Source organism: Castor canadensis, chromosome 4 (genome assembly GCF_047511655.1).
Source record: "Castor canadensis chromosome 4, mCasCan1.hap1v2, whole genome shotgun sequence".
NCBI lineage: Eukaryota > Metazoa > Chordata > Mammalia > Rodentia > Castoridae > Castor > Castor canadensis.
The window spans coordinates 141,663,103-141,681,427 of record NC_133389.1 but is presented as its reverse complement, the minus strand read 5'-3'; the positions used below and the strand labels follow the sequence as shown (position 1 = coordinate 141,681,427).

Sequence of the window (18,325 nt, the reverse complement as noted above, 5' to 3'; positions counted from 1 at the left end):
CATAATGTCATGTTTCATCCTGTCTTAGAGAAAGGATGCAGGGTATTTACTAGCAGGCCACAGCTAGGATCCATAAACACAAGTGAGAGATTGCTTCGAAGAGGGGATAAACTCTGTCCTTTTTGTGAAATCCATCTCTTTGGGTGTAAGAATTTATGAGCTGGTGATAATATCCAGTCACAATTGTCTTATATCATCTTGGCAAATCTAATGATGATTCAAACTTCAACTTTCTCACCTTACTGAATCATTGATTGGCAAAATTTTTGTGTTTTCTAATGGAAACATAGAAAGAAAATTTGTATAGAAGACTCTGAACAGAAGAGTCTGCAGATGCTGTTTACATAGGTATTTTATATAGTTCTGTTTTGTTTAATGAATATAGTTCATCTCCTAGAAAGAAACACAAATTTTGGTGTAACTTAAAAACAACAGCAATAATTACTTTGTTAATTACATCTGGTTCTTATGAGAAGGCAGCAATTATATATGATGGCTTCAAAGGACCTGAGTGCCTTCCTAAATCTGACCACACTTTCAATTCTATCTTCCTAGATTTCTCATTCCCTTTAGTGTCTTTTTTTTTTTTTGGCTTATTGTCATCACAAAAGTTAGATATGTTATCCACCCATTGACACCTTTAATATTTTGGCCTAAATATTCTCAAGCTTTTTATATAGCTGACATTTAACTTCGAAATAAGTCTTTACTAAAGGTTAAGTATAGTATTTTCTAAACAGTATGCATGGAACATTTGTAGACTTTATTTGGGAAAAAATAATCATTATGGCTTAAATTTTGGTGGAGTTCAAGCACAAACCAGATATTGCACCTATCATTTCTCAATACCATGAGAAACTATTATGGAAACAACACAGCATTAATAGGGCAAAACTAGCCAATCCTTCAGTCTAGACACTGGGTAGGGAAAATTAAACTAGTTTTGTATTAGCTATCTACTGTTGCATAACAAATTACTCTAAATCTTAGCAGGAAGAAATAGTAAACATTCATTTTGTCACAGTTTTCAAGGGTTAGGAATCTAGAAGCAGCTGAACTAGATAGGTTTGGCTCAGGGTCTCTCACAAGGCCACAGTGAAGGTGTCAGAAGGGCCACAGTCATCTCAAGCCTCTGTTGGGAAGCATCTGCTCACCATCATGGGTTTTTCTACAGGGATGTCTCACAGCATAGTTACTGGCTTCCCCCAGCACTCAAGTTGGAAACCAAGGTCTTTTTATAATCTAATATTGGAAGTGACATTTTGTCATTTCTGCCATATACCATCCATTCAAAATGAGTAAATATTTCCATCCCACCCTCAAGGAGAGGGAATTATACAGGGGCATGAGTACAGGAGGTGAGGGGGATCATTGAAGTCTCATCTTAGAGGCTGCCTACTACAAGTCTCTTTGCTGTAGGAGTTTTAAAGTACATTCACGCATTATTTAAAAGCCAGGATATGTTCTGAGAAATGCATTGTTAGGTGATCTCATCTTTGTGTGAGCATCAGAGTTCATAAATATACATAAACCTACACGGTATACAGCCTACTACATACCTAGGCTATATAGTATTTGTTACTGTCCGAAACATTGTTCAGGATGTGACTATGTTTAATATAAACCAAGAGGGATAATATAGTAAGCTGCATTTTTGAAACTATCTGACCTTATATGTACCTCATGTTCAAAGGATTTACATCCCATCCCAAGGTCTGATTGTTGGACCAGGAAGTTTGTTAGAAACATAGGCTATCAGGCCACATCCTGACTTACTGAATAATTATGAATAACTTTCTTATTTTGGGGTTTACTTTGTCTAATATAGTGTGGCCACTCAGCTTTCTTTTGATTGGTATTCATATGGCAAATGCTTTTCTATTCCTTTCTTTTTAACCTGTCTAAATCTTTACATTTAAGGGTTTCTAGTATATTGTATTAAGAAGCTTAGCTGACAATGTCTGCTTTAGTTGACAAGATTTGCTATTTAATTAGAGTGCTGAGGCTATTTATATTTAGTGTAATAAGTGTAAGGAACTGCCGAACAAAGACCATACCATGTGTAGAAAAGAAAGATTTATTGGAAGCACAGACTGCTGGGCTGACTCTCGGGTCCAGAGTGCAGCAGCTTGGCTGGAATGGGTAGGGTGCTTTATAGGAGGGGCCACACTGTGAGGGACGGAGGAAGGTGTTCCTCCCAGAGAACAGCTGGGCCACTGGCCTCCATTTATCTGTGATCACTAGATGGAATGGGTCGACATGCATAGCTAGTTGAGAGATGGGAAGTTCCTGCGGTTTTGCAAGCAGGGAAACAAGTAGTAGAGTTTTGCAAGCAGTCATAAATCAGGGGGGTCTGGTTTTGGAGCTAGTCTTGGGAGCCTCTGCCTGCCCCAAGAATGCCAGGGACTTAACAATAAGTACAGTTGGATTTAAAGCTACCATTTTTTCCATTGTTTTCTATTTGTCAATTTATTCTTTAACCTTTCTGCCTATGTTCTTGCTTTCATTGTTTTATTATTCCATTTTTAGTTTTTCTTTCTTTCTATCTTTCCTTCCTTCCCTCCTCCCTCCCTCTCTCTCTCTTTCTTTCATTCTTTTTTTTTTTTTGATACATGCTCTCACTGTGTAGCCCAGGCTGGCCTTGAATCTGCAATCCTCCTGCCTCAGCTTCCCAAACACTAGGATTATAGGCATGTGCCCAGCTCTCTTAAAAAGATTTTAGTGTTTGCACTAAGCTGTATAATATACACATTTAACTTATTATAATCTAACTTCAAGTACTATTAAATAATTTCGTGTTAGTCCACTAACTAGATAATTTAGTTAGGTGCTATAAGAACCTTTCTATAGTATGCTTCCATTTCTCTCCTTTCATTCTTGTCATATTACCATTCATTTTAATTCTAAAGATGATATATAAGCCTACTTTTACTTCACACAGCTATCTTTTGAAGAGATTAAAATAATTTCAAGGTTTTACTTATTTTTATCTTTATCATTTCTAGAACTATTTCTGTGTATTCAACCAAATTTCCATCTGTTACCATAATCCTTCTGTATGAAGAACTTCTTTTTACATTTCTTATAGTGAAAGGCCTATGGAAACAGAAAAAAAAGCAACATTTGTTTTCATTTTTGGAAGATACTGTAGTTAGGTATAGAATTCTAGGTCTGCAATATTTTTTTCTTCCAGTGTTTCAAAGATGTCAATCTAGTCTCTCTAGTTTACATAGTTTCTGACAAGTGGTATTTCAATAAAGTTTCTTTATTGATACTAAGGATCTATTACATAAATAGCAGTGTAAATATTTAGTACATTGCTGTCTGCCCTTTTATTTCTCTACCAGATACATCTTCAGGAAAACCTGTTATTCATTTGACATTCTACTAATGCCTGTTAGTCACTAAACTAGTGCCATCAAAAATTAAACCAAATCAAAATGAATGTATTAGGGCAAAAAAGCTGTCTTTGAAGAGACAAGTTACCTACCTAACCAGGAGAATTTAGGGAAGAATTGGATCAGGAATGAACGAAGTGGAAATTCCAAATGATGATGGCTTATTTTAAAAAATAACTTCCCTGAAGAGTCCCTTACAAGGACATTTTGGAACTTTTAAAAAGTCACATGTGGTATACCCGTGGTTTACACATACAGCAGACCCAAGTGTTTAAGAGCAGCTGGCTACACCTTTAGGTCGGGGAAGGCTAGTCCATCCTATTCAGATCTTTAGGGAAAGGAAGCTGGATTATTTTTAAGAGAATGACTTCTGCCATCCTGTGTTCTCTAAGGGCTCTCAGTGGGCCACAATTAGAGAAAATGACTTTTTGTCCTAGTTTTAAGTATGAAATATTAAATTACACTAACGGGTTTCCAGGAATTGAAGAGGGTCTTAAAAGAAAATGATCCTTATTATCAGTATTAAGACCACTCATGATAATACCTTATTTATTTTTAACACAATCTAATTTTAAGAGATACCTGTTATATTGGTGAGGAAACATCTTGCAATGCCTTTGTACTTTGAAAAGTGGGGTGTTCGTGATTTCAGCAACCCAATTTCCAATTTGCTATTATTGCTTCTTACCAAAAAAAAAAAAAAAAAAAGACAAAGAAGCGGGCTTTTGTTTATTAAAAGGGGGCCGGCACTCACTGGGGCTCTGGAACTCGGCCCCCAAATCCCAGATCAGGGGTCAGGCCTGGTTTAGAAGTCCCCTCCCCTCTCGCTCCCGGCGACAAACGGTTTCCGGGAGGGCGAGGCGGGAGCCCCGCCCGCGGCCTGGGACCCGAGAGGGAGGGGCGGGGGTCGGCGCGCGGCGGGGAGGCGGGGGGAGAGGGGGTCGCGTCCTGGACAGGCCACGCCCCCGGGGCGGGGCCTCCGGCTTGCCGCGCGCGGCGGCCCCGCGCCATTTCCACGTCGCCGAGCCCGGGCGGGATGCGGCTGCCCGGGCAGTGCTGGCTGCTGCTCTGGCTGCCGCCGCTGGCCTGGCTGCTCGCGGGCGCCGCGCGCGAGGAGGAGGCGGCGCTGTCAGGTAACCGGGCCCCTGCGGGTCTGCTGGCCTCGGGACGTTCTGTGATTCCAGAGCCCGGCCCGCTTCCCTCGTTTTACAGAAGCAGTCCTAACTCACAGACGGTCTGTGGTCCGGCGTCACACAGCCAGCCACCGGCGCAGCTGGCCTCAGTTCCAGACTTGCAACTCGGGGCTTTTTACACTGCATCGCAGTTTCGATCTAAAACCTTATTTGAACCTCCAGCTTGTCCTTTGACTCTGGAGAGAAGCGAGGCCTCAGCTTTCCAGAGACCGGGCTTCCCCTGCGGTGACCGGCTGCTGTGACCTTGGTCACGTGGGAGGCGTCAGGGTTTGTGAAATTTCCCTGTGCCCCAGGCCTGCTTCTGCTTGGCAGTAAACCAGAACTGGTGGTTTACAGGTAGAGTGTGCATTAGGAACCTGACATGGAGCGGGGAGTCCGAAAACTAACTCAGGAAGAGCTGGTGATTTGCCATGAGCCTGACTTCGGCTTCCTGTCTGTGTCCATAACATCCCTGAAACGATTTCCTGGATAGTCCCCCACAGACGGCCCTACATTGCTTTGCCTATCTGTCCCTGTGGAAAGTGGGCTTTTATCTGGACCACCCACACCCCAACAGGGTCAGGGCTCCTTGTCTAAGATGGAGAGAATGGATGTTGAGTAGGCAGTTAGCTCCTGCCACATCTGTAGGCTCAGACGATCTTGCAGGGAGTTAAATATTGGAAAACTGTACCCAGTTTTCATTGTACAGACATTTGTTGGGTATTATGTGCTAGGCAGTGTTAAAAGTGCTTTAACTGAATTGTCTTGTTTCATTATCCATAGAAGCCCCATATGTAAAGTACCATTTACTTACCCATTTAACAGATTAGGAAACAGCATAGTAGTAAGAAATATAACAAAAAAAATGTATACTCCTGAAAAAGTAAAACACACATTTAGTCCAAGAAGGGCCTCTGGGCATGGCAGGAACCAGACAGTTAGTAGTAGCCCTGCACCAATTCCCAGAACCTGGGGCTGTAGTTCAGTTATTACATTCTGCCACCTTTGGCCCAGGCACCTCATCTTTATAGACCATAGTTTTCTCATTAGTAAAATGAAGATGTTTTATTGCTGAATAGTTTCAGATTTTTTCCTCACCTTTTATTTCCTTCAATGAAGTTCATGTTTTTTCAAGTTTTTGTATTACCAGTGGTAAAGTTTCTCTGTTTTGTTAATGACACAGATGCTTATCAGAGTTTCTGTTTTGCCTAAATTGCCCACTAAGTTGATAAAATTCTAGTCCACAGCTAAGGAAAATGTCAACTTGGTTGCCACGTAGTGAGGCTTACCATTCCAAATAGTCTTTAAATGTAGATTAGGAGATGCTTACTATGCTCCAGTGTGCCAGTGACACTGTGTTGGAACCCCTCAATTAGATTAGGTCCGGGTACGAGTGCTGCTTTACAAGTCTGTGGTTTGTGAAGAACCCTGAGATGAACAGTCAGTATAGTAAACACCCACGTCCACAGCAGGGATATGTTCCAAGACCCCCAGTGGATGTCTGAAACCTGAGATAGCCTTGACCCCTATACATCTGTCTACTATCTATCTATCTATCTCTCATCTACCTACCTATCAATGTTTTTTTTATGTACACATATCAGTGATAAAGTTTAATTTATAAATTAGACACAATAAGAGTAACAATGACAAGTAATTATAAGATAGAACAATTGTAAGATACTAGAGTGAAAGTTGTTTGAACTCACAAATTGTCTATTTCTGGAATTTTCCATTTAATATTTCAGACTGTGATTGACCATGAAACTACAAAAAGGGAATACTACTGTACTTCTGCAAAGTAGGGCCCATTTACAGCACGAGTGGCTTGGATTAAGTGACACTTAAGAAGGCCGTATCCTATTCTGAAATTCTGTGTTGGACACACATACCCTTGGATGGAATGGAGAATATTCAGACCAAGCCAGCTTGCTTTTCTATCATTCTGTTTAGAGGAAAGTCAGAGACAGTTGGCACAGGAGACGCAGGTAGTTGTCTGAGAGCAGGAGAAACCAAGCCAAGAGTCGCTAGTAATTTGCAACCAGTGGCTGAGGCCCCTAGAAAGTGTGTGTTTCCCCACAGTGAAATTCATGTTACAGAATGGCTTCCCAGGGTTAGACTACAGCAGGTCATTTCAAAGTCACAGCTTTCAAATTACATGGCAAAGGAAACTCTGTATTTGTTAAAATCAGCTCCGAATGTGCATTAGGATGTGTTAACTTTAGTTTCATCCTCATGTTCTTGGAAGAATAAAACCCAGGATTTATATTCAGGTTAAAAAAGCTGGAATTAATAGAATAAAGAAGTTACTTTTGTGACTAACACCTTTGAAAGTAGGAGTTTACCAAAAATACCAAGAAAAATCCTAACTTCATCTAGAACCACTTAGTTGCATTTGCACTCCCACAAGTGAAGGTTGCTTTGTTGGCTTTTGCTTTTTGTTTTTCCTGCTCTCCCCCTTCTCGTGTCCCCAAAGAAAAACAGTTACAGGTCAAATGGGGGAGGCAAATTTCAGCGTAAAAAAGTGCTTATATTATTATCCTAGTATAGTTTCATTTGAGGATATTTTTTTCCCATATTAGAACCGTGGAAGGATGTGTTTCCAGGTGGAACATCAGTGAAATATTTTTATGTGAGAGGTGATTTAAGATCTGCTAAGATTTGAGAAGTGTTTGTGTTTTTCCTTTTCAGAATATTCTACAAGTAGGCTTAAGTTCTGCCTGCTTTTCTCTAAAGTTTTGACTGAATGTTTGTACTATATGTATGACTAAACTCTTTAACTTAAACATGTACTTAGCCATTTAAGAAAACTAACAAATGACAAAAGTACTCTAAAGGAGTAATTTTAAATTTATCTTACTAATTAAAGCAAGAGATATGCAGCTGTCCCCTTCTTGTATGTGTGTAGTAGTACCCCTTACCTGCTAATATGTTCTAGGATCCTCAGTGGATGTCTGAAACTGTAGAGTACAGAACCCCTATGTGCTATGCTTTATTCCTATACATACCTACAATAGTTAGACATTGATAACAATATAAATATATTTTATTATATATAATTATAAAATTACATTTTATTATATAATGATAACATAGAACAATTGTAATAGTATCCTGTAATAAAAGTTACTCAAAACTTATTATTATTTGGTGGCACTGGGATTCAAACTTAGGGCCTACCTCTTGCTAGGCTCTACCACTTGAGCCACACCATAGCTCTGGAATTTTGCATTTAGCATCTTTGGATTCTGGTTGCCCACAGGTAACTAAAACTGTAGAAAGTGAAGGAACAGATAAGGGGGAGATTATTATAGTCCTAAAATTAGATTAGTTGAATAGTTTTAAATTGAATGGTATTTAAAGTGAATGAAGAGATGTATCTCATTGGTTCAGGTAACCCTGGCTTGAATCCTTTGGTAATGTAAGTAATTACTACCTTGTGTATATGAGTCAGGTATATTGAAAGAATCAAGAGAGCCTGCCGAGAACTGGGAGGAGTTAAGGAAAGAGATGCTCATTCTAGGGCACAGCAACCAGTCTTTGCCGTTTTAAGGATGGCATTCAGTGTTGGTTCCACAGGCCTCCCTAAGTACTTGGGAGATGAGGCAGAACTGGGATAGCCCACACTGTCTCATGTTTCTCCTGATCTGAGTCAGGTTTGAGGAAATGAATAGTTCAGTTTTGGACACCCTCCAGAGTGGACTCACATGTAAGTAGTGGCTCTCCCTAAGCAGGTACCATTCCTTTCTGACCAATGAATTTCATTACAGTTTTAGAAATTCCTAGGAATTCCTTTTCATTTTATAGATTGTATTGTGATATATTTGAGTTTGCCTACATCTGTCACCAAAAGGTTCCATCATTGCAGAATTAGCCAGCAAAGTCTAGGGCTGCATGAATAAATAACACCTTCAGATGTGTAGGCAGTTTCATAGCCTTCAGTGTCAGGGCTTAATCAGTGATAGGATTCAAAGAAGTATACACATTGGGTACATTTTCAATTTCCCATCCTCAGTTGGCTATAGAGGAGGTAGAAACTGAACACTGAATTGTCTCTGGAAGAAGATTATGGAAGGGAGAAGAAGTCCAGGAAAGACAAGACCTTTGTAATTTAAGGTAGAAAGATCTGGTCTCTAAGGAAGGCAGTGGGTGGGCCAGCTGTGACAACTATCTTGTTACTACTTCATGTCTTGTCAAATTAGCCTATGGTTTGCAGGCTTGCAGGTCACTTGAACTAGACTGTGATTTCTTGTGGCTGACTGAGTTTCTGGTCCCTTAGATATTTAGGAATTCTTGTGTGGGTTAATTGAGTTTCATTTACCTTAAGAGAGGTGATAAGAACTGAAAGTACCCAGAGGACACCATGAAATGCTGACACCTTGTGTATACTGTCTTTTGTATTGTGTAAGTTCCATATCAGCTTCACTGCCTTAGTCAGAGTCCACTTTAGAGAATCCCAAGGAGATACTTTGGCAACAAGCTTTTAGTAGTGTCTATAGTCATCAATAGGGCAACCTGCTTTCATCTTTACTTTCCTTAATCTGGTTGAAGACCAGGAGACAAATTCAGAACAAGTTCTTTTTGTCTAACCAGGAATTCTTTATATATAGAATGTACGGATCTACCATATAGGAGTAAAACAAAACCAAGATTATTGTCACTTTTTTCTTTCCCTTGCCCTCCTGTATCTGGGAAGAAGTAAGGAGATGGTCCTTACAAGGGGGCTTGAGGGGGTAACAGGATCAGCCCTCTAGTTAAGGATACACTGATGATGAGGTAGGGTAGGGAGGGGTGTAGCCTGTGGCTTCCAGCAGGGCCCTCTTGCTACATGGGTTCTGGAGGTGGATGGCCACGGTGCTGGCTGGAGAGGGTGTACACACTGCATTGGGAAGTTTTGAGGGGAGGCTCCAGTGCACCTCTTTTTGTGGTGCTGACTGGGCTTTCACCGGCTGGGCTACGCCTGCTCAAATAATCCTCTAATCCTCTTGAATTGCAACACACACGCAAATGACAAATGTTTAAGTGCCCTGGGATATAGTAATGAACATACAATTTCCTCAGCTCCTCCATAGGGAGGAAGGTGTAAGCTACTAATTGCATATATAGGGTGAAGACAGAATAAAGCAGAATTAGCAGAAAGCAGGTGAGCATGGTTGAGGTATGCAAGTTCAGACAGTGGTTCAGAGAGGCCTTTCAGAGATGAAATTGTAGCAAAGCACCAGTCATTGGTAGATCAAGCTCTTCCAGGATCTGTGGGAAGAAGTTGAAGTCCAGGAAACCTGAGGTCCCTTGAGGACCAGAGGGTTGATATGACCGGAGCAGCCCAGCAGGAGAGAGGTGGAGGAGAGATCATTGTAGAGGTACCTGAATTCCTAGAAGGGAAGGTGGTTTTTATCATACTATAATGTGAAATAATTGAAGGGTCGTGATCTGCTCTGATTGATGCTTTTAGAAGATCTGTATGGAAGTTGTGGAGGGCATGGGGGAGCTAATTCTGGAAGAAGGGAGACCATCTGGAAGGCTATTAAAGTAATACAAGTACAGGACGAATGTGGCTGAGTAATAGAAACATTTACTCCCAAATTCAACCTGTCACACTGTATTTAAATTGCATCATCTTGCTCTTAACAGGTATCAAATAATTTAGAAGACAGCTAAACTGGTTGTTCTAGCCTCCTTCAGGTTTTTCTGTAGAAACTGCTGACCACACTTTCCTTAGAGAAGTCAGAGTTTGGGTATAGGGTCCATTTCTTTGGTTACCCATGAGTATTCCCTGTTCTTGTTTCCTATTTGAGCATTATTTCCTGTTTTATACTGTATATTGGATTCAAAAGAATTTATTTCATTTCAAATCCAAACACAGCCTTGGTCCCAGAAGAAAATGAGCCCTATTACTTTTTAATTTTTATATCATTCACCACATTAACCAGAAACTATTTTTTCTGTCTCTCAAATTGTGTTGTGCTGTTCTAATATATATATAAAATTATTATTTGTACATGCACGAATCCATATTTGTGTATCTACAAACTGTCTGCAGCCAAATTTCTCTTGCGATATGGACCTGTCCATCTTTACTTAGTCCCATCAGTGAAAACTTAATTCATGCATGTCTAAAATTGAACTTCTTCCCTGTTCCTCTCACAACCTCGCTTCTGCTCCGCTCACCAGAAACCTCATTATCTTCTTATTGTCCTTCATCCACTGAATCCCCAAAGCCTGTCGATTTTACTTCCTGAGAGCTCCTGAATCTGTTCTTTCTCCTTCCTTAGTTCATAGTTCCAGTAACATGGGTTTGTTCACTTATTGTTTCAGGTCTAGAGGTGAGATACACTTCCTGCTATTGGTGCATGGAATTTCACAGGACCTTGTTATTGGTGCCTTAACCCTGCCCACAATCTTACTGAACTTTTTGATTAAGCCACTTTGAATGTCAGCAGTTTCCTGCTGAGATTCTGCCACTTACCTAAAGTCCTTCTGAGCTCTGCTTTCAGGATGAAGTCCATGTGTTCCTTATGTCATAGTAACCACTGCCTACCTCTCCAACTGTAGGTGTTGAGAATTCTTCTTGTATACCTACACTTCATCCTTTCCCTCACCAATGTAATAGTCAGGTACCACTTCCATGATTTCTCTCATCTCCGTGATTCTGTATACATCATTTTCAACCCCTTTGGCCCCCAATTCTGCCTCATTGCCTCCAACTTATCCTTCAGTCTTCCACTCATATTTCGTCTATTCTGGGAAACTGCCCTTAATTTCTGCCCTCCATTTTAAATCTGTAGTCATGCTTATTCTCTGTATTCATATAGTACCCTTCATATATCACAAAAGTATTGACTGGACTATGATATTCTCTGTATGTTTCCTGCTATGTTGGAAAGATTGAAGGACTATAATTACCATGCAGAGGAATTTATTGGTCATAAAATGTTAAAATTTCTATTCTCTCTCAATACATTTTTAAAAAATTCTGAGCAATGAAATATTTAGGAAGTTATTTCTTTGTTCATCTCCCAGTTCCAAGGTGTAAAGCTTTGAAGGAAATGGATTTAATTAAAACTTCTGAGTCAGATTGTTACTGCTACAACCACAACACCCAAATGGAGTGGACATATATGTGGTCAACTATGCAGGTAAGAACCTACTTTTAAATCACGTCTTAAGGACAGGAAACGTACCATTTTTGAGAATACATTTTGTATGACATACAGCTGAATATTAGGATGAAAACTGTCATGAGAATCACACACAGCTCAAGGAGTGGTGGGTTTTTTGGAGGGCACATTGATTCCTCCATACCATATGCTTCAATAGCCCCTCCTCACACCACTCCAATTGAGTGTATCATCTAAGTGAATACAGTGTGGTAGGTTGTGGTATTTAAAAAAGTGGTCAGAGTAGTTCACATTGAGAAGGTGATTTAAATGAAGTGAGTTACAAATGAAGGTATGTAGGGAAAGAGTGTTTTAGGCTGATTAGATAGTTGGAATATTGTAACAGGAGACACATGATATTGATTTGTACCATTACCAATAATATATATTACTTTGATGATTTGATTAAGATGGTATCTGTCATGTCCTTCCATTTTAAAATTGCTATTTTTTCCTTTATTAATGAATGAGTATTTCAAGGAGATAATCTGAAATTATGTAGATACTCTGTTCCTCATCAAATTTCTACCCTTAGTTTTATTATCTATTGATAATGCTTGCCTGAATAAGTTATCACCATGATGTTTATATCAAATGGTAATTTTTAAATTCCATTATTCTTCTACATTAATTGGCATTCTATAAGGAAGAATTTTTCATATTCCTAATTATTAATTTATTTGTATGCACATAGTCTCATGAATTGCCAGTTCGTTCAATGGATTGCAATCTATTACTCTCATTTGTTTTTATACTCACATTCTCCTAAATTTGGCTAGTAGGAGCTCTTTCAAACCAGCTTTTATGTCCTTTTAATTCATGCCTATCATTTTTGGTTACTTCTTTATTTTCTAACAAACAAGATGTTTCAGGCTTATGTTGTGTTTTCCTACACCCAACTCTGCAATATAAATTTTTTATGCAGTATCAACATTAGTTGTGTTCATTATGTCTTGGAGACCATTGTCACATACATATGAACACATACACATATACATCCATACTCCTGCACATACTTCTGTTTCTATCTACCTGTCAGTTTAAAACCATGAGTTCTGATAGCTTCAAGACCACAGGGTTCATTGTAGACTTTCACTTGCCATATGTATAACCTTATTCTATGATAATGAGAAACTTGGTTACCATCATCCTCAATATATTTATTTACATAATGTAGAATATATTGGAAGTAGTTTCAGAATTGCTAATTTACACCATTGTGAGAAAGAAACCTAGCACTAGAAATTCAATATTTGTTTACAGTGTTTTATCTGTAGTTCGAGGGCACTGTCTCAAAAGTTATTTGGGTTAATTAATTCCCACTCACCCACACCCTTCAGTATGGCTACATTATTCATTCAAAATATAGTTTTTTATTTGTTCCCATTTCAGGATTTTTACCATCATGGTTGATTTTAATATTATTTTTGAGTGTATACAAAACTCTCCACAAAAGTATTCTCAGGGAAGTCCCACTCCCCATTCTCTGTCCTTTCTGTTCATTCCTATCCAACCCTTGTAGGTAATCAGTCATTAATTTTTGTATCTTTCCTGTGTTTCTTTTTGCAAAAGTAAGGAGCAATGCATTTTTAAATATGGAATACTTAAAGCCATGAAACTAAGGAAGTAAGTTCAGATGGAGAAGAGGACTGTATTCGTTTGGTTTTCATTACTATAATGAAATAAAGGAGACAGATTGGCTTTATAAAGAAAAGAGATTTATTTAGTTCACAGTTTTGGAGAGTAAAAGTCAGGTAGCATTGGCTGTATTACCTCATGATGGATGGCAAGGATGGTAGCACATGGAGGAAGAGATCACATTGTGAAACATGAAGCCAGTGAGTGATTTAAGAGTTAGATTTGCTCATTTAACAATTCACTCTAGGTACAGACAACTTTTTAAAGCAGTTTTACTGCAATAAGAGACAAAGAAATAGGGGTTTAGCTGGAAGGAAAAGTGGAGTCCATAGAAATTTTTTAGTGGGAAATATATCAGTATAGTGTATGTTTATAGGAATGATCTAGTGGAGAGGGAAGAAGTGCTAGTGGGATATAACTTGAGTAGGTAAGGGTATGATCCAGAGCATAAGTCAGGGGCTTGCCTTGAGTGGAGCATACAAATTTCCTCTGTGGCAGACATTTCCTCCCCACAAGCAGGGAGCAGAGCATGTGCCTGGAGATGCTGACAGGTGGGTGGATATGGGGAAAGGAGTTGGTCAACATTCACTTCTGATTTTTTCCACTTTTTGTGAAGTAAGAAAGATTACCAGTTGAGAATGAGGATGGGAAGGAGGTGTTGGAGTGTTGAGGATGGAGCTGTGAAATCATTTGTGGAAAACAGCAGAAGAAAGAATGGGTAGGAATGTCTAGTATAAATGACTGCAGCTTTCATGTCTACTTCAGACTTACTGCCATGGATTTGAAGTGAGGCTACCATATGTTTGTTTGGTATATTTGGTGGCACAAATGCAAGAGTGGAATAGGTATAGAATTTGATTTTGTAGGTAAGGAATTATAAAGCAAGGAGAGTGTAAAGGAGTTTCAAGGGTGCATTCAAAGGAATGGTTTATGATTGATCATGGAATTCGGCTGAGTAAAAAGGAAATGAGGACGTGGCGGGGGGGTGGTAAGGAGCACAGGAAAGATTTCAGATCTGTAGTGGGGTCAGCATGTTAAAGAGGGCATGCTGGAGGAAAGGTAGTGGGTAGAGGTCAGCCAGTGGAATGCATGAAGATACACTGACAGGTGTAGATAGGGTCATGCCATGAGAGTGATTAGCTGAGGTACGTTTAGGGACAAGAGTCCACAAAGAGATGGGTTCCAAGACCCGAGAGACCTGGGTACTAGGAGTTTTGGTACATAGTCTGTGTAGATTGACATCCCTAAGAATGACAGGAAAAGTTTTGTAAAGAGCTCGCCATAGTGAGCCAGGAGCCAGAGTCACAGGGAATTGAGGGGGTTGATAGATAGTCTGTGATGCTGTCTGGTTCCTGAGATTAAAGTTTGTGCTCTCACTCCCCTTTCCAGGCCTTCCCGTTGTTAGACAAAGAAGGCTAGAAAAAGAGACAGACAAGGGCTGTGGTGGAATTGTCATTTAATGACCACTGGGTTGTTAATATTTGCTTGTATCTAGTGTTTGTTTTGTACCTTGAGTAGGATCTGAGGTTGGGTTCTGGTCCTTCTTCAGTGACACTGTGAGAAAAGCCTGAAGTGTATATGCTAAAGCTAATCCAGAGGAAAAAAAGTACATTTTCTTAATCACAGTAGAAAAAGATGGAGATATAGACCCTTTTCTCATATTTGTAGCCAAAGTTTGCCACCTATTACTTTTTGTTTCATCCTTTTTTACATGCCTCTTGGCCACAATGATTTGCTAGAAGAGGGAGTTAAGACACCCACAACTCCAGGAAGAAATATCCACTTTTAAAAGTGTCTGTGGTCCAGTGGTATTTGGACCAAATACAGATACATAAGGTCTACCCTGGGGCCATAACTCAATCATGTGCATCGGTGTGTTCTTTCCTCAATCAATCTTGGGTTCTTCTTATTCCTCATGCATGAGAGAAGCTTTTACTTCTGTATTTTTGTATTTTTTTGTTCTTATTTGTAGGTGAAAATTACCAGTCCAGGTCTTCTCAGTATTGAATATATTACAGAAAATCATAATTGCCAGTATCCAGAAACCATTCTGTCTTTTATCAAATGTGTGATTAATAACTTTTGGGTACCAGAGGAGTCTAATGAAATTACCATAGTTATCAGTCCATATGGGGAGACTGTGTGTTTCTCTGTGAAGCCTGTCAGGAAGATATTTATCTATACAATGAGTGTGAATCGAAACAGTAAGTCTGTTTTTATTATACTTGACTTTCTGGATTTAGTTTTTCTGGGGTGAATTTCATTAAATTGACTTGTCTCTTCTTTCAGTGACAGTACATTGACACAAAACTTTGTTGTGTGTATCTTTTTTTTTCCTTACAGTCGTGGATTTCAGACTTTTCCTTGTGTTCATGATAGGCATTTTCCTTTTCTTTTATGCAGAGGTCTTAAGTCAGTAAGTACTCATTTTTACATTCTTAACTTTGTGACTTGAAAGGGTTATGGGTCATTTTTGACCCCATGCTAAACATTTCCACACCATTGTGCTTTTGTAGGTTTTGCAAATGATAGGTCTGAAGATAATGTTTGAAAGATAGAAACAGATATTTCTGTGGTACGATATGTATATGGTACAAAATGCTTTTGCATACATTATTTTATTTATTAACATTTTTTAGATTTTCATAACAACTGTATGAACTCTGCATTAATGCTCTTATTTTATCATGAGAAAACTCTTACCCATCATCACACAACTAGTTCATATCAGGGCCAAGTTCATATCTGAGCTTGGTCTGTTACATTATTAGATCTGCCTTGTAGATTTGTGACTCTGTATAGAAAGTTGAACATAACAAATTTCTTCTTCTTGAATAAACATGCTGTTCTGATGTTTTGTTTCTTGCAATTCTCTAGTAAAAAAGCAATCTCTTTCTAATGTTTTACTTCTTAATTTGCTAGCTAGAAACCAACTTTTTTAAATCATTGTTAACATGGTTCATTTTTGAGCTTTTCCTTTCAGTATGATCAAGTGTGTTTAATATCATCCATTACCCTTATAAACTGGATGGTATGCACATAGCAGGAAGAGTAAAGCTTGTATTCCGAGGAGACAGACTCCAGTCCTGAATCCTACAGTTAGCAGATACTCACTTGGGCAGGTCTTTTAACTTCTTGATGCCTTAGATTCTACCTCTATAAAACTTAGACATGAAAAGCTTTGAATGTATATAAAGCTCTCAGATATGTGCCGGCTACATGACAGGTACTCAGTTGTTATCATTGGATCATATTCTGAATATAGAGGGTAATTCAGACATTCTGTTTTGAGTTAGCGCCAAGCTATTTACCATAAATTACAAGTATCATACCAATTTTAAGAATATAGGGTGTCATTAGAGTTGCCTTCTCAGTTTTTCTTTCTTAGTGTTCCTTATGGCTACTGTTGCTGTGTTAAATATGTTTTTCATACTGAAAGTGCCGCTTGGCATTTAAATGACTTTTATCTGCTTATTTTGACAGAAGTCCTGTTTTCTATTACTTTTTGGGAACCGTGCTAGGTGTTCTAATGACATTAGTCTTTGTCCTGCTGATGGTGAAGAGGTACATTCCAAAGGTAGGCATATGTGTAGATTAATAAAAATGGAAACCAAGATTTCATAGGCATCAAAATTAATTCGTGTTATGACAGGTCCTAACTCAAACTATGCTCCTGACTTTAATAGTTTCTGCAGGGTATCGAGGGGGTGGGGGTGGGGGAAGGGAGGGGGTGGGGGGGAGTAAGGGAGGGGGGTGGGGGGAGGGGGGAGAAATGACCCAAACATTGTATGCACATATGAATAAAAATAAATAAATAAATAAATAAAAAGAAGAGAGAAAAGAAAAAAAATAAACAAAATGTGTCTTTTTTTCTGGAGAGGTTGTTTTTATTTATTACAAATATGTAGGCTTACCTAAGTTTTAAGTTTTGGTGATTTTTTTTTTTTGAGACCCTTTTATTTTCTAGGTAGTGGGTTCTTTTTTTGTTTATTTGTTTTGCTTTTTTTAGTGAGTGATGAGGCTGATTCTATATTGAATGACAGTTGCTCTTATCTTGGTAGAATTTAGAAATCTCATACTCAAGCTTTGAGGCCTTGAATAATAGCCCTGCTACATCTGGGAATTTTTTCACTTTTACTAGTTCTCCAGCTCACCCTCAATAAAATAATGTCCTGAGGATAAGTAAATATTAATTTGTGATTGTAATGTTGCAGTTACTCTGATTAAAGCTTGAAAATCAACATTATTATTTTTTAAATTTTTATTGTTTTATTATTCATATGTGCATACAATGCTTGGGTCATTTCTCCCCCCTGCCCCCACCCCTTCCCTTACCACCCACTCCACCCCCCCCCCATACCCGGCAGAAACTATTTTGCCCTTATCTCTAATTTTGTTGAAGAAAGAGTATACACAATAATGGGAAGGAACAAGGGTTTTTGCTAGTTGAGATAAGGATAGCTATACAGGGAGTTGACTCACATTAATTTCCTGTGCATGTGTGTTACCTTCTAGGTTAATTCTTTTTGATCTAACCTTTTCTCTAGTTCCTGGTCCCCTTCTCCTATTGGCCTCAGTTGCTTTTAAGGTATCTGCTTTAGTTTCTCTGCGTTGAGGGCAACAAATGCTAGCTAATGAAAATCAACATTATTTTGAGGTAACTTTATTCTTTTTAATAGTACTTCTCCACCTTCACTGTACAGGCAAGCCACCTGGGGATCTTGTTAAAATGCAGGCTCTGGTTCAGCAGTCTGTGGTGGGACCTGGAGTCTGCATTTTCAATGAGCTCCTGTGTGATGCTGACGTTGCTGTTTTGCTCTGAACAGCAAGACTCGAGAGAGTATCTTAAATTGACTTCAGTTCAGTTCAATGTAGAAGTTTCTAATACGAAAGGTTTATTTGTTTGCTTCTATTTTTATGAGAATAAATGAACCAAAAAACATGTCATTTATTTTCTTCC

General features: G+C 38.9%; 1 protein-coding gene across 11 annotated transcripts in view; it reads left to right on the top strand.

Moving 5' to 3' along the window:
* Positions 1–4,382: 4,382 nt before the first annotated feature.
* Positions 4,383–18,325, top strand: part of Nemp2 (nuclear envelope integral membrane protein 2) — a 43,416-nt gene continuing 29,473 nt past the window's right edge. For all 11 annotated transcript variants that reach the window (XR_012447310.1, XR_012447311.1, XR_012447309.1 and 8 more), the window contains exons 1-5: positions 4,383–4,531; positions 11,591–11,706; positions 15,338–15,569; positions 15,709–15,781; positions 16,849–16,942. Coding sequence is in view for 7 of the 11 variants with exons in the window: in XM_074071287.1 (XP_073927388.1) it covers positions 4,435–4,531; positions 11,591–11,706; positions 15,338–15,569; positions 15,709–15,781; positions 16,849–16,942 (612 nt within the window). In the remaining 4 variants the exon portion in view is untranslated. The remainder of the gene's footprint in view (positions 4,532–11,590; positions 11,707–15,337; positions 15,570–15,708; positions 15,782–16,848; positions 16,943–18,325) is intronic.